The 15,912-nt window shown below is 35.7% G+C and overlaps 2 protein-coding genes across 5 annotated transcripts; one reads left to right on the top strand and one right to left on the bottom strand.

Annotated features, from left to right (window-relative positions):
• Nucleotides 1-16: 16 nt before the first annotated feature.
• LOC121970762 (dol-P-Glc:Glc(2)Man(9)GlcNAc(2)-PP-Dol alpha-1,2-glucosyltransferase-like) lies at nucleotides 17-5,449 on the top strand. Of its 3 annotated transcripts, none has more exons than XM_042521710.1 (9): nucleotides 17-433; nucleotides 561-755; nucleotides 833-921; nucleotides 2,747-2,882; nucleotides 3,564-3,831; nucleotides 4,121-4,258; nucleotides 4,346-4,544; nucleotides 4,871-5,013; nucleotides 5,089-5,449. In XM_042521710.1, exons 2-9 carry the CDS (start codon nucleotides 666-668, stop codon nucleotides 5,346-5,348), a joined length of 1,323 nt encoding a protein of 440 aa, XP_042377644.1. In that variant the 5' UTR covers nucleotides 17-433; nucleotides 561-665; the 3' UTR covers nucleotides 5,349-5,449. The 3 variants fall into 3 exon arrangements, with proteins under 3 accessions (XP_042377644.1, XP_042377628.1, XP_042377637.1); XM_042521694.1 differs by having other exon boundaries at nucleotides 2,747-3,080; XM_042521703.1 differs by having other exon boundaries at nucleotides 17-437; nucleotides 2,747-3,080.
• A 705-nt stretch (nucleotides 5,450-6,154) lies between these two features.
• On the bottom strand, nucleotides 6,155-10,768 carry LOC121970755 (protein SYS1 homolog). 2 transcript variants are annotated; one of them, XM_042521669.1, is made up of 3 exons: nucleotides 10,287-10,768; nucleotides 8,535-8,761; nucleotides 6,155-6,762 (listed from the first exon to the last, which is right to left on the bottom strand). In XM_042521669.1, the coding sequence occupies exons 1-3, from the start codon at nucleotides 10,508-10,510 to the stop codon at nucleotides 6,740-6,742; spliced, it is 474 nt and encodes a 157-aa protein (XP_042377603.1). In that variant the 5' UTR covers nucleotides 10,511-10,768; the 3' UTR covers nucleotides 6,155-6,739. The 2 variants fall into 2 exon arrangements, with proteins under 2 accessions (XP_042377603.1, XP_042377614.1); XM_042521680.1 differs by having other exon boundaries at nucleotides 6,173-6,747; nucleotides 10,287-10,764.
• Between the last annotated feature and the right edge of the window lie 5,144 nt (nucleotides 10,769-15,912).

The following is a 15,912-nucleotide window of genomic DNA, read 5'->3' as shown; positions in this document are numbered from 1 at the left end:
ACTGAGTTTCGACCCGATGACCTCATTGCAGCAACTCCCATGCCATCTCGGATGACCCACGGGGTCGCCTGCTGGTCTAAATCGTTGTGCGCACCGCAGGACGATCTCGAATCTCGTCGCCGGCCTCGTCCTCCCGAACGCCGTCGACTATCTCCTTTCCTGCCGTTCCTCGACGGACCCACGGTCGTCTCCAGCACCTTTCGACCCTAGCGCAGCCGGCGATCTCTTCGGAGACGATTCCAACCTAGCGCCGCCGCCGAGCTCACTTTTCATCTCCGGTCGATTCCCACCCGATCGCTCCCATGATGCCAGAAGATTTCCCTTCTGAGGGGGAATAATCAGGCCAATTCAAAATAGTCGGCTCTTGCAGTTTCCATTTTGCGACCGAGGCGGTGGATCGAGCGTAGTAGCGACTGGCATCCGGGAAGGCGAAGTCAGTAGGATCTTAATCCCGCTAATTTTATCGTGGTTTCGCAGACGTTCCTTAGATTTGACATTGTTTCTGGATTTGCATATTATTGAGGTTGTAGGATCAGCGATGTCTGACTGTTGATTTGCAGGGTATGATAGCGGTGGAGAACTGAGGTAAAAGACCCTTCCTTGCATCCGCTCAGGATTTCTAATTAACTTCATCAAGGCAATTTCCTCCTAGCACTCAGTCCCAAATGGGAAGATTAACCGTCGTTACTGTGGTTAGCCTTTGGGTTGTTCCAATATTGATCATGGTGAATTGGTTTGTCCGTGATCCGTACATGGTATCATACAATAGTTTGTGCTTTCTGATAAATGGTAGTTGATGCTTTTCACTGAGATTCTTCCTCCATTTTCTCAGGATGAGATATTCCACATCCCTCAGGCACAACATTATTGCAGAGGGGACTTCTGGACCTGGGATCCCATGATCACCACTCCCCCTGGCTTGTCAGTGTTCTCATTTTTAATAATTTGCGTCATTTTCATGATTGCTGTATTACTCTGTACCACTTGTTTTTGTTTTCTGATTTGTCAATATTTTCATTTGGCTGCAATGAGGAGTGAAATATAGTTGAAGGCCTTCTACAATATTATGCTTCTTCTGAGAGTCGGTTGACTTAACAAACATTGAACTCGAAGGAGCAATACGTTAAATAAACTATATCTTATTTTTTTCAACATTTTTAATAAGTGAATTTCTTCTCATCCATCAATTTCCCCCCCTGTTTTTCTTGTTAAGTTTTCAACTTAAATGTGGCTTCACAATATATGAATTCCATTTTATTATAAGGAAATATTTATTTAAATCAGTGGAAAGATGCTAAGGGTGTGGTTTGGGGACCAACATAGTCTAGCCTTTTAGGAGAAATTGTTATAGAGCACATTTTGGTCCCTGCAAAAATTTGTTTGATTTATGTTGTTCTTGGAATCAATTTAGTGCCATATGCCTTAAGGAGAAGACATTAAGGACCACATTTAGTTCCTGCAAAACATATTTATCTTTTTGTGGTAACTCTAAAATTATTGTAGAGCATTAATTCAATTAAGGATAAATTGTGCTGGGTCGAGTTAGAAAACTTTTATCAATATCTAAGTCTAGAAGATGATGGAGAGACTCTCAGGCTCACATAACTCTTGACCATGGCAGCATTGTGCCTGGTCAGGTAATAGTTCATGAGTTGAAGATAGAGACACACATCCATTAATATTTCTTGGGGACTGTTTGTGAACTTTCTCTTTAAGGCCAGCTCTCCTGAGCCTAATCTCAAATGGGAAATTTAACCATATTAGTCGTGGTTAGCTTGTAGGTTATTTTCATCTCATCTTTAGTTGACTAATTGTCCCTGATCATAAGATTGTGTCACAATAGTTGTAGATTTTTTCATTGCATGATTAGCGTTTCTGGAATTTCTGCTGAGATTATTACTTTCTGCCATGCTCTGTCACATTCCTCAAGTGCGACACTATTGAAGAGGTGATTTCCACACTTGAGCTCCCATGATTATCATCTCCCTCTTGCTTCTGAGAGGGACATATCCTGATCTTGCTCAATTCATGCTCTTCTCTGATTGTTATGATAACAAGATGTGAAATCAGCTACTTGTGGTCATTTTTAAACTTTGAGTGCTTTGTGTTTGTAAAATTTAGGGTCTTGTTCGTTCCAGTCTCTTTGCCCATCACCTTTTGGGTTCAATCAGAGCTAGTGATAGTTCAAATTTGCTCATTTGTGCTCTTGTTTTGATGAGGAAAAATTATCTCCTTATCATTTCTAACTTCTGTGTTTTCTAGTTTGTAAAGGTGAGTTGCTTATGTTGTTCTGGTTATTTGCTTTCTGTTTCGTACAAGTTGATATTAATGATTACTAAGGTCCTGTGAGTTGTTTCTCTTGGTTTGGTTAACCCACACTTAGAAGTTGGAGAGATCGTCCAGAAACTATATGTTAATTTTTTAGTATTAAGAAGCATGTGTTCATCAGTTTGTGAAAATCCACACTGAGAAATTAGAGAGATTGCCCAGAAACTATAGGTTAACTAGTTCAGTGTTAAGATACATTTACCAGTTCATGAAAACACCTCAAGTTCTTTTTTGGCTCGGTTGGGTTGTGAATGTAAATGGGTTTCTATTCAATCTTTAAGAATTCTATGTTTTGTTTTGAAGAAGCATCAGTGAATTTTTGGTTTTAGTAATAGACTTGAGGAAAAGTAAGCTCAAATGAATCAAGTGAACACTTTCTAATTTTTTGCTTAGGTTATGACAATTTCTGATTTTTCAGGTACTACCTTTCACTGGCCTATGTTGCTTCCCTGTTCCCAGCTATGTGGTTTGCTGAGACTTCCATGACATTGTCTTCAATTTGTTCCACTTCAATTATCCGATCAACTAATGCTGTTGTAGCGATCATCTGCTCTGTAATAATTTATGATTTACTCATCCATTTAAGACCTAATCTTGGTGAAAAAAGAGCCACAACCTATGCAATTGTGCTAGCTTTGTATCCACTTCACTGGTTTTTCACATTTTTGTATTACACCGATGTAGCTTCACTGACTGCAGTCCTTGCAATGTACCTGGCTAGTATAAAAAGGCACTATTGGCTCAGTGCTACGGTGTGTAATCTTGCAACGTTAACAATTTATCATTTTCATATGCAGTTTCAGTTCCAAAATTTCAGCTGCTGCTCATCTCTTCTTTTTCTGATACATATTTTGATGCTTCCTTTTTTATCACACCAACAAAGAATTTTTTGCATTAGTTTTTTCTATGAAAGTAACATAGTTTGATTTGGTAAAATCTGATAGAAGTTGAGGACCAGAACACTTTCTTTCGCACTTGCATACTGTTTGGATAAGAGACATTAATCCTCAATTCATCACCCTAATTGATATTTTTGAAAAATTATATCTGATTAAGTAAAGCTTAATGTGAAGGTTTTTTTTTTTAGCTAAATCAAATGTTGAAGAAATATTATGTGTTTCTTGAGTAAGTCGCTTTTTGTATATAGATCTTGTCTATGTTTATATAGAGGTGAGATATGGACAGTTGTTAGCTTCTTTCTATAGTCATTTACTTGGGCACTTTGTATATTACAGCTTGGTGCTATTGCAACGCTGTTTCGACAAACAAATATTATATGGATGCTCTTTGTTGCTTTGGATGGTGTTATTACTTGCATTGAAGACTCGTGTGAAAATGATTCTCTTTCGGGAAGCAAACATAAAATAATGCTCAAGGACAATGGTCTTCAGACCCATTATATGAGTAGTCTAACATCTTCGGGGTTGAGAAAACGAAGAATGCATTCCTATAATGGTCAAGAGTCTACATCCGAGGGAATCAGTTCTCCACACAACTCTCCAGGTAGTCTTTTGCAAACAGACTTTGCATAAATTTTGAATATCAGAGAATCTTTCATGACATTTACACATGGCTTGTTTTATCATCTTAACTGATAAAATTTGTGATTATCCCATTCTTTTCCTCTGCTTTATATCATTCGCAAACTAATGGACACTTAGCACATGCTTTTCCTTTTTGTAGTTATTTTAAATATGCTTGTGTAGCTCATGAGACCTCGTGATTATGTTTCATCATGTGCACTGCATTTGGTATCTGGTGAAATTAACAATTTAATTAAACTTGTGTATAGGTTTTCTTGATGAGATCCTAGATGTCACTTTCAAGTTATGGAGCTTGAAATGGGAACTCTCAATTGCATTTTTCCCCTTTGCCCTGGTGCTGTTAGCATTTGTGGCTTTTGTCATCTGGAATGGGAGTATAGTTCTTGGTACTACTTGAAGAATTAGCAAGCTTATCTATCTGAATTTAGTGGTTAATACTTGGAGAAACCTAAAGTGCACCTTAAATGATGCAGGTGCCAAAGATGCTCATGCAGTATCCCTACACTTTGCCCAGATGTTGTACTTTGGTCTATGTTCTGTGGCTGCCCTTGTTCCTGTGCATTTGGAACAAGCTGCAAGTCTATTTCAATCTTTTAGAATGCACAAGATTATTCGCTCTTCTCAATTGATGGTGGCTCTTCTCTTTGGATTTTTCGCTGTACACTTTTTCAGGTGAGGACCGTTAAATCTTATTTAGGTACTCGTAAAACTTTAGTGTCTATGTTGTCTACTATTCAGCATGGTATATTCGTTGAGGTCTCAAATATGTAATCAGCCAACTGGTTGATTCAACAGCATGGAGAAGTTGTAGAGAATAAAAATTTGGAAGTCCTAAAAACTAACTAATTTATTGAGTCAGAACTACCGTGCTGTCAATTATATCCCTTAATTGCAAATTGATGGCTATCCTCATTAAATCGCATGTAACTCTGAACAGTTTTGTTAGTAGCATTTAGCCATGATTTAGTTCAAGCTCCCAGTTCAATTTTCCAATGCAGCATAGCGCATCCATACCTCCTTGCTGACAACCGTCACTACACCTTCTACATATGGCGGAGGGTTATTCAGGTTCACTGGACAACTAAGTACCTCCTAATCCCTCTTTATATCTACTCCTGGTTTTCGATCGTCAGCATACTACGTGAGTGCTCCATTCATCCTAGCAGCATTTCACATGGTGCAACTTTTTTCAAACGTTGAACACTTTATATGACAGGGAAGAATCAGAGAACAATCTGGGTTTTCTCTTATGTTGTTGCTACTGCACTTGTTCTAGTACCTGCCCCGCTCATCGAGTTCAGATATTATACCATACCATTCTACTTATTGGTACTTCACTCCCCTATTCCAAAAATTTGCAATTTACGACTTATCTGGTCGCTCTACGTTGTTGTAAATATCTTCACTATGTACTTGTTTTTATTCCAGCCCTTCCACTGGGCTCATGAGCCTGGTGTTCAGAGATTCATATGGTAGTTCTGCTTAAAATTAGGTAGTTTTGAATAGGATTTAGCACAAATATTTTGAAAACATATTTCATGGTTTAGTTATCAATTGATTATTTATCTCAAACTCAATGGCTGTGTAGTAATTGAATTTTGTAGGTGTTGTTGAATCCAAGTTATTCCTTGAAAACCATTAAATGGTATAAGAGTAGGAGAATAGGTAGCAAGAATGAGGTTAAAATATTCTTCGTGATTTATCTGTCTGTATTTTATGATGGGACCGATAATTTTTTTAGGTCATTTGGGAGGATCAATATCATCTTTTGTTCTAAAAGAATGATTGACTATTGGCTAACTCACACTGGGACTACTTCCCTAAGTTACTCATGGTGAAAGTTTTCATTGGTTTGTTCTCCATTGCAAGCTAACACAATAATTATATTCATTAATTGCTTTCTTTTACCTTGAAAATTATTAGAGTACTAATTTAAAGTGCAAATTAATTCTTATTTCACAATAAAAAGCGAAAAAACTTTATATTAAATTAGTTTTTTTAAATTACCATAGTTATCAATGACCTAACTATTTAAGATCAACTATATAAAATTTTATCAGTACATTCAAATCAACTATATTATTCTTATTAAATCAATTCATTTTTTTTTACTCTTATCTCTTTAAACTTTTTTTAATTGTTTCATTTATTGCAACGTATCTCTAAAAGCACTCAATATCAATCTCAATTATTTAGGTAAAATTTGAAATTTATTTATTTTTATTAAAAATGCGTGCCTTTATACTTTTTTATTAGTGTACCTCTCTTCTAAAAGATCATTTAAATCTTAAATCCTCGTAAGATCATTTTTATAGACATCGTGAACAAAAACTTACTTTAAATTACAATTTTTAACTAAAATAACATGGTCAGGGAAGGTTCATGGTTTACCGGCAAAGAGAAGGAAAAAGAGATTTTCGAATTCAATTTAGGTTTAAAAAAATTTAAAGACTAGTGAACGAAGGAGTATCTTAGACATCAAATACACCATTTTAGTAAATACCAAAAATTAGATGTTCATTTTGTACAGTTTGTTTGTCTTAAGTTACTTGAGATCTTTCAGAATCGGTCTCAATCAAATTTAAAATGATTTCAGTCAATACAGAGAGAACTGACGTGCAATATACATTTCCTCAACAGATGTTACTTTGTTGAATGTTAACTACAATATCTCAATCCAAAAGTCTTCAATGTATTTTTCTCGTCACTTATTTGGGTCACTTTCTTCCATGATTGATCGACACAACAGAAGTGCGAGAGAAAACAGATCCAGTCGTCAGACACTTGTGGGGAGTAGCAATTAGTCTGATTGGAAGAAACCTGGTATATACGTATTTGGATTCTCATACGCGATCTTCTAAACTTTGTCAAACATCTGCCCCCAACAAACCTTGCATTAGTCTACATTATCAACTCCTATTTGTCTCAACTAGGATTAACAACAATGCTAAAACAAAACAAACTAATTTTCACTCTCGTATGCAGCTTTTGTTCTCTAGCAATTGCATAAAACAATCTTTCAGAACCAATTAGAACTTTACTATTTCCACTATTTTTGTTTCTTTTGTTTCGAACCAATAATAAAATTTAGTGGTTTTTATGTTCCAACTACAAGTAGACGTCACAATTCAGATTGTGAGATCATTTATACACAGCAAATAGTTAGTTTCAATTATGATCCATTTGATTAAATTGTGTTCACAGCAAAAATAAAAAATCCGTGCAAGAGGTAAAGCATAAATCTGTTTAACCCATTTAATGCATAGCTCAAGGCTACTTAACATGATCCAACTTGGTGGAATCCATTGTCATTTGTGGGTCCCATTTAACCAAGCACAACCCCTCCATTTGTGGGTCAACCAAGAATACCCAATAAACTGTTACAATTGACTTGAACTTGAAAATTTGGAAGTGTCAAATTTTGAATATCCTTGTCAAATTTTTGCTGCCCCTTGTCAAGAGTAAGAAATCTTTGAGGTAAACTTATTCATGTATTCTACCAAATGATATTTTAAATGAATATTCTTATTATAGCATACAAACTGTCCTGTTCTCAAGATAGATAGCTAAAAGGTTTTGTTTGAGCTAGACTGCTATAGAAACACAAACAGGAAATTACTAATTGGGTATGTTAAGATTTTTCTGATTTTGTCTTTAGGGGGATACCTGAGTATAATGATGAGATGTGAGGAAATAAGCAGAAGATCTAGGACAACATCACCAATAGTTGCTTCTTGTTATGGTTATACACCATTTTTATTGCTTCCTTTGTCTCTTAATGCCTGTGTTAATTGTTAGGTTCATGATTGTCAAGACTCAAGATTGTATTCTGCACCTTAGGCCTTGGAAAATTATGGTCCTATGCCCCAAATTGAAATCTTATAAATTTATAATCCAATCTATGTTCCCTTGTCATGTTCCTAGGTAGGATCTCAATCTCAATAATGTTGTCATAACTTTATATATTTGCATGGATATTCATACTGTAAAGCTTGATGTTCATAATTGTATATACAAATATATTAGTGTTAAGTATAAAATTGTATGATATTATGATCCTCTGTTGGGATCACTATGAATCCCTCACCGTCTTCATTGGCAGCAGATCCTGATAACCTTGGTTAGATCATCTACATCTATATAAAAATTGCGATCCCAATATGAACTTGGTATTGGAGGTTCATTCGCAGAAGGGACCCTAAGTTATACATTATAATCACGCGTATTTTAAAAAAAAATCGATTTTTTAAAATGAGTATGCAACGGAAAATAAATTAAGAAAAATAGAAAAAAAAACAGAACATGATTATTTTTAGTTGATTTGAAACTTTCGATGACTTCTACTCCAAGGACATTTCCGACGGATAATCCACTAATTAATCATAATTGAAATCATTTGTCATTCATCAAAACTTAAGTTTGACCATTAGTGCTAACTACACCAACAATTCTGACCATCAATTTATGGTTTAGGTCCTTTAGGAATTGAGGAACAAGGTGCCGAGAACCTCCAAATATTTCCTTTTCCCATAAAATGTTGCCAATAGCCATTAGCTAGAACTATTAGTGATCTAGAAAAATACTTTCAGATGCATAAAGCCTTGCATGCGATATAAAAGCATAATACAATTGACCAAATAGGATCAACAATATATTGCTTACTTGAACGTAGTCGTGTGATGGGAATTTCTCGTGACTCGCGTCGCATGCACAACCATCCACCAAGAAAAAACATCAATGCCAAACCAAGGATATTGACAACCCACCAAGTAATCGAAGACGGCCAACCTCCATAAACGATGCAAATAAAGAGATGGATGATATAGAGGGTAGCTGAGAAATCCAAGCACTTCTTCACTCTTTCTATCAAATAAAGCAAATAAACTGCCCTGCTCAAAAAAAGATGATAGTGTTACATCTTTCGCCAAACAAGTTAACTAAAAGTTAACCAATCATATCTAATCAAAGTTTATAATTTTCTAGCTGCTGAACAAATTGCTTTTCTTTCCCTTTCTCAAGTCAGGAAAGCTTCAAGATTATAGAAGGCAGATTGAGATACCTCCACCACAACTCCGGAAATAACATATGCAAATAAGAACACATGGTTTATATACTTCCAGCAGGCAACACAATTCAAAGCATATAGATACAATGCAACTGAAAGAAGGCAACTAATACATAAGAAGAAAATAAAATTGCAAGTACAAAATGAGAGGTAACTAGACTTTACAGGATAACTAGACTTCACAAATTAAAGTTGGCATACATGAATAATAAAGCAGAGGCACAGGTCTACAAAAGAAACAAGATTGGAATACTTTTCTTAAAGTCTATATGGTACTTCAATCAGTTGCGCAACTATTTATCAAGCAAATAAATGGAAATTTGTGGGATAAATGATTTATTCTAGGTGTATACTTTCTACCATTTTTCACACTACATAAATTTGCACCCTATTTCAATAAGCCAACATAAGCACCATGGTGAAAACTGTGACTTTATCGAATCAAAAACACTTAGTGCAGTTGGGGATAGAAAAAAAATGTCTTCACACAATTTTGAACAACAAAAGACTAGCTGATAAAATTGTTACTTTTCTCTCTTGAGTCAGGAAGCTTTTATAGATAATAAAGAACGATTTGAAATACCAACACAGCTTGAGGATGAAATTCGATCACAGAAAAACATACTATGGAAGGTAACCCAATCCAAGATTCAGACACAAGAAATTCATCTTAATATCAATGAGAAGAAATACAGTTGCTGTACCACAAGAAGTAAAGTTATACTTTGTGAAGTCTAGCTAGTGTATCAGCATTTTAAACAAGTACATAGACTACAACTCATACAAGCACTATTCATAGACAAAGAACACTGCCATGAAAAGTAAGACTTAAATTGGGTGGAAAATAGGAGGCAAGTGGAGAGTAACAAAATACAAAAGTCCAAATGGATAATGGATCACTCATGTACAGTTTTGTCTTCCATCACCTTCTCCTCCTCCTTGTACTTTTCTATTAAAGTAAAAAAAAAAATCCTAAATGAAGCCCATAAGATAGAACTTCTCTGATTATGCCATTGTTAATTACAAAAAGTATATTCAAAAGCATAGGTAGTGCGATTTCTCTGAATCAATCACAATCCACAAAACTAGAAATTCTGAGGATGAATACATTCAATCATTTTAATACTACAGATTAACATAATTCAATCCTATCCAACAAAGTCACTGTAACTAGCTGTTTGTTTGAGTACTTGAAGAAAAATCAACATGCCTGTTGACAAAAATTAGGTTGTAGATTGACACCTTTACCTAGTAAGGTTGGTGGGAAAAGGGAAATAATCTCCATCGCACAATCAAGCACAAAGACAAAGAAATTAATAAATACAACGTAAGAAAGTTGAGATTTTTACCCAGCGAGAGAACTGAGAACGAAGGAAACGATGGCGCACCAGCCGGTGACGCTGGACGCGACGAGCGTGGAGAAATCAAATAAGTACATGAGGCTCATCCGCGACACCCGCGTACCAACAAGGAGGACCATGAAGAAGCCAAGCGTGAGATAGTAGAGGCACTGAAGGCAGACGATCTGCGCCACAATGCGCCACGGATCCCACACGCTCGTCCCATAGAACATGTTTTCCTCTCCTCGTCCCGTAAACCTAATTTCTCGATCTCCTCCCGAGATCTACCTAACCATCCAACCCGAATTCCAGAGTTCGGGCGGGGAAGGAAGAGAAAAGAAACCAATCGACCGAATACTGCATGAACCTTAGCGAGAGAGACGATCAAAACCCTAACAGTGAATCCACGGAGAAGTGCTCGGTGTAAATGAAGAAGATCTGAAGCCGCCTGACGGCGGAGGAGAGGTGTTCGTTACTTGTTTTTCACCTTATTTAAGTGGGCCCCGTGAATCCGTCCAATAAAAGATTTATGCAGTTGCGAGTCAATGAACGCCTGAAGTACCCTGAAAAATTATTAGTATAGTCGAAAAAAAAAGAGTTTTCGTTAAAATTATTATAATATTGAGCAATTGATTAAAAATATTTAGAGGGTGCTTGATTTTAAGAAAGGAATGAGAAAGATAGAAGTGGAGGATGAGAATAGAGGAATTTTTATTCTCTCATTTTATTTAATAATGATCTATTTTTATATTTGAGAGATTGAATATGTGAGATCCATGATCAATTTCTCAAATCAAATACTAATTTTCTATTTTTTTCTCATTCCCTATTTTTATACCATCCAACTAAACATATGATAGGATAGTTTTGATTAAAATTATTCTAATAATAATAATAAAGCATCCTTTTAATATATTTTTTAAAAATAAGATATTTTTAACTAAAATAAAACAAAAGCATACAGACAAAAATTAGTAAAACAAATAATGTTAGGGGGCGTTTGGTTCTTTCCTAAGAATAGGAATCGGAATAAGAATCATTGTATTGTGAAATGAGAATGAGTATGAGCATGGATATCACTCTTAAAAGCAATGTTTGGTTAGTTGCATATTTTCTATCGGAATAAATCAAAATTTCCTTTTTTACCCTTAAAGGAAAATAAAAGAAAAAATTAGATGTGAGAGAAAGATGAATGTGAGAGAAAAATATGATAAAAGAGAATGATGAGAGAGGAAGTATGATGAGAGAGAAAGTGTGATGAGAAAGAATGAAGACAAAGAAAGTGTGATGAGAGAAAATGAGAAAAAAGAGTGTGATAGGAGAGAGCATGGTGAGAGAAGATGAGAGAGAAAATATGATGTGAGAGAAAGTATGATGGGAGAGGATGAAGAGAGAGAAAATATAATGAGAAAAAATGAGGAGAGAGTGTGTGATGAGAGAGATTGAGGAGAGAGAAAGTATGGTGAGAGAGAAAGTATGATGAGAGAGAAAGTGTGATGAGAAAAAAAAGAGAATAGTGAGTGTGATAGGAGAGATTGAGGAGAGAGAAAATATGATGAGGGAAAAAGTATTATGAGAGAGAAAGTGTGTTGAGGAAAAAAAGGAGAGAGAGTGACAAGAGAGATTGAGGAGAGAGAAAGTGTGATGAGAAAAAAAGAGAAAAAAGAGTGTGATGGGAGAGATTGAGGAGAGAGAAAATATGATAAGAGAGAATGTGTAATGAGAAAAAAAAGGAAAGAGACTGTGATATGAGAGATTAAGGAGAGAGAAAGTGTATGAAAATATGATGAGAGAGAAAATATGATGAGAGCGAACAAGGAGAGAGAAATGGTATGAAAGAAAAAATAAATAAATATATTTTGATATTTGATATTTGATAGTAAGGGAGAAAATTTTAGTTTTAGGTCAAGGGTATGTTTGGAATAAGAGAATAATTTGATTGATGAAAATATGGTAATGACTCATTGAAGGGGAGGTACATGAGAATGAGTTATTACCCAATTTCAAAGATTCATTCCCTTATTTGTATTTCTATTCCTATAATCCAAACATTAATAATGACAATCAATGATTCGCATTCTCATTCCCCACTCCTATTCTCCTAAACCAAACACCCCCTTACAATTCTTTTGTTTAATCTTTGACAAGTTTAACATCAATTTAATTAAGGCTCAAATACAATGATACAGGAGGTAATATGAAATACCACGTGGCATAAGAGGTTAGTCTTACCACGATGATAATCAAAAGTTAAAAATAATTGTGTTATAATCATTACCGACTCGAGACTCAACTCTCAACTCCCGACTTCTGACTGGAATCTAAGATCATACTCGATTCTCGATTTAAGATCCAATCCAAACTTGACACCCGACTCAAATGCAAGATCAGAGTCGGTTCTCAATTTAGGATCCAATTTACACTCGATTCCCTACTCCTGACTAACCCAAAATGATCTTAATTGTCAGAAATTAAAGCAATTAACTATCATTTATTAAAGACGTTGACAACATAGTCGTTATTGCAAGAAAGGCGGGAAACATAGGTATTCACACCTCGAAATAAAAGTGCATAAATGATCATTTATGCCGAAAAACATGGAAACAATCATGAAAAACTAGGGACATAGCAGGGAGAGTATGGAGGAGAGTTATGATCCTATAAAAGGTAATATGTCCTCATGAGAAAAAGTATATGCACATAACACATCAAATTCTAATTCCCTTACGTATCTTTTACTTCTTTTTCGAAGACTTACTTGAGTGTCGGAGTGGTTGCGCTAGGAAACTCATTGGTTGTCATTCTAACCCACTTTTCTTGATGTGTTTCTACTCCTAGACTCCTTGGGAAAGCTTCACAAGATCACATGGTAGGTGATAACCCAGACAATCAACCTTAACATACAATCACCACTCGCGCCCAACCCCTTGAATGATCACTATCCCAACTCGTCAAGGCATCATCGATGCTACAACAAAAATCAACTCGGCCTATAGGAATGCCCAGGGAGGTGTTCCCTACCCAGGCTAGTACTTCTGCTATGAGAGAAGTGTAAGTACCTTGGATTAGTTTTGATGTGATCAACCAAGTCAAATTAGGTTCTATTATATTTGATATCTTATGTCTAAGTGTGCAGGAGCATAGAAACACAAGAAGTTAAGCAGAAGACGTAGCAGACAAGAAGGATGGCATAGGAAGTGAGTCGATGGGCTCGGTGCATTCGAGAGATGAGAAATTGCGGAAGAGTATACTAGTGGAGTGAGAAGGACGCACGCAGCAATCCGAATGATGAGAAGCCAGGAAGGAAGTCTGCTTAAGGAGAAGGTCGGAGTTAGGTTCGGGTGAGCTCAACTCCGGATGACAAGAGCATCACCCAAAAGTAAGAACAAGGAAGAGTTAACCTTTCTGGAAGGTTAACTATTTAACCTGACTGATGGAAGACACCCTCAAGGAAGATGGAAGGCGCCCTTGTGCCTTCATGGGGGGCACCCTCAAGCTGGTTGGAGTCGCCTTCAGTAACCGTTGAGAGAGAAAAAAGTCTTATCGCTCGAGGATAAGCTGTATCCTCTTGGAGGCGCCTTCAATCGACAAACATCAACGAATACTTCATCCCAGGAGGCTATAAAAAGCCTCATGGAGGTAGGAAATAATAAATAACCTCTTATTCATTTTCCTAACTTTTTTTTAGTGTTCAAGGTCTCTAAGAGGCTACCCTGCCTGTACGAAGGAAATTTTTCTTATTGGAATTTTCAACTATCTTGGATTAACAGCCAACTAAGTTGTAACCAAATAAATCCTTCTGTCCTCTTACTTTATTTATGTTATTACTTTTTATGTTAATTATTTGTAGTTACTTAATTTGACTATCCTTGCTAAGTAAAAGTAAGAGATTTTGGCTAATTTTTTTAGGGTTATTCATCCTTTTCTAGCCGGCCTACGTGGATCTACAAGTGGTATCAAAGCCTAACCACCTCAGAAGGACTAATTGCCCACTGAAGCAACAAGACGATGACTGATTCAATTATTCATCCGCTAAAGTTCAAAGGAGAATTTATACTTTGGAAGCGCAAAATAGAGGTATACTTTAAAACTGATTTTGATATATTTCTAACGTTAAAAAATGATTTTGAAGTACCCAGCGATGAAAACAGAGAATAAAAAGAGGAAAACCTATGGAATAAAAAGTAGCAGGCCAACTTTGTGGCTAACTACAAAGTACAATTCCATTTGCTAATCGTACTGTCACTATAAGAAGTCAACCGAATCGGCGCCAAATATCTCTAGGAGAAATTCCTGGAGTTCCATGAAGGCACCTCGGAGGCCAAGCTAGCGAGACGGGACATCCCTACGAAATTAGCTAACAAACCTCCGGATGACAAAGGGAGAGAAGGTGACTCAACTCCATGAGAAGATCAAGGAACTAATCACCTAACTCAACAACCTCAGAGAATCAGTACCAAATTGGGATTCAATCTGATACACGCTCAATGCTTTTTTGAGAACACAAAAATGGACAAAGTTAGTAGATACATACTATATCTCTAAGGACTTGGAGATAAGTACCCTAGAATATTTTTTTAACTTTTGAATAACATGAGTCTCGATGTGCAAAAATTACAAAAGAAAAGGAGCCAACTCAGAACCTAGCTTTCAAAGCTAAGAAGATCGAGCAAGAATCAAACTCCTCACTCGACACGGATCAAGAAGCATGTATAGTAAGGAAATTCAAAAGGTTTTTAGATCTAACAAATTTAATGAGATGCATTCCAAGAGAAATCCAAAAGGTAAAAGAAATATTAGATGCTACAACTGTGATAAAGAAGGGCACATCAAGGATGACTCCCAAAGTTGAAAACAAGGAGAAAAATAAAGGGTTAATCAAATCAAAGCAGAAGAATATGAAGGTGACGTGAGACAAATCATCAAAGTTCGAACTAGAGATCTATGCCGAACTAGCTCTAATAGCAAGTCATCAAGAGGAGAACATCGATGAAGGGGGGAGCTACATCTAAAAAAAGTAGCAGTGAAGAAGAAAAATCCGACTTTAGATCAGATCTGATAAGTGAGGTATGACTTTTACCTCCCGATCAGTTATATTCTGGTATAAAATCAATGTCTAAATCTTTATGTAAGCTTAAATATAAAATTATAAATATGAAAAAGGAAAATATGAATTTGAAAACAATTTTAGCTAAGACATGTATACTAGAAGAATATGATAAAGTTCAAAATGAAAATAAAAAATTAAAAGGACAAATAGAATTATGGAAAAAGATTGATGCATGCTTAAATTCAAGTTCTTTTCAAAATTCAAATTTTAAAAATCATGGTAGGTTTAATTGGTATTTATGAAATCATAGGGGTCAAATCATAAAAGTATCAAGAAATATAATTCCAAGAAAATTCATAATTAATCCAGTAAGTAAGAATCTATATTGGGTTCCAAAAACATACCTAATCAGCTAATCTAGATCTCCTTCAAATTAATCATAAATTTACTAGATTAGAAATTTTTTTACTTAATTGCTATGCTATTTTTTGTATAAATTTACTGTTTGAATTTTATTCTCAAAATTATTACTACAATGTAACTATAGGGTTTATGTTAGTAGAAAGACTTTTGGAATTGTCTAAT

The sequence above is a fragment of the Zingiber officinale genome, chromosome 1B, assembly GCF_018446385.1.
Source record: "Zingiber officinale cultivar Zhangliang chromosome 1B, Zo_v1.1, whole genome shotgun sequence".
Taxonomy (NCBI): Eukaryota; Viridiplantae; Streptophyta; class Magnoliopsida; order Zingiberales; family Zingiberaceae; genus Zingiber; species Zingiber officinale.
This window is presented reverse-complemented; position numbering and strand designations above follow the sequence as displayed.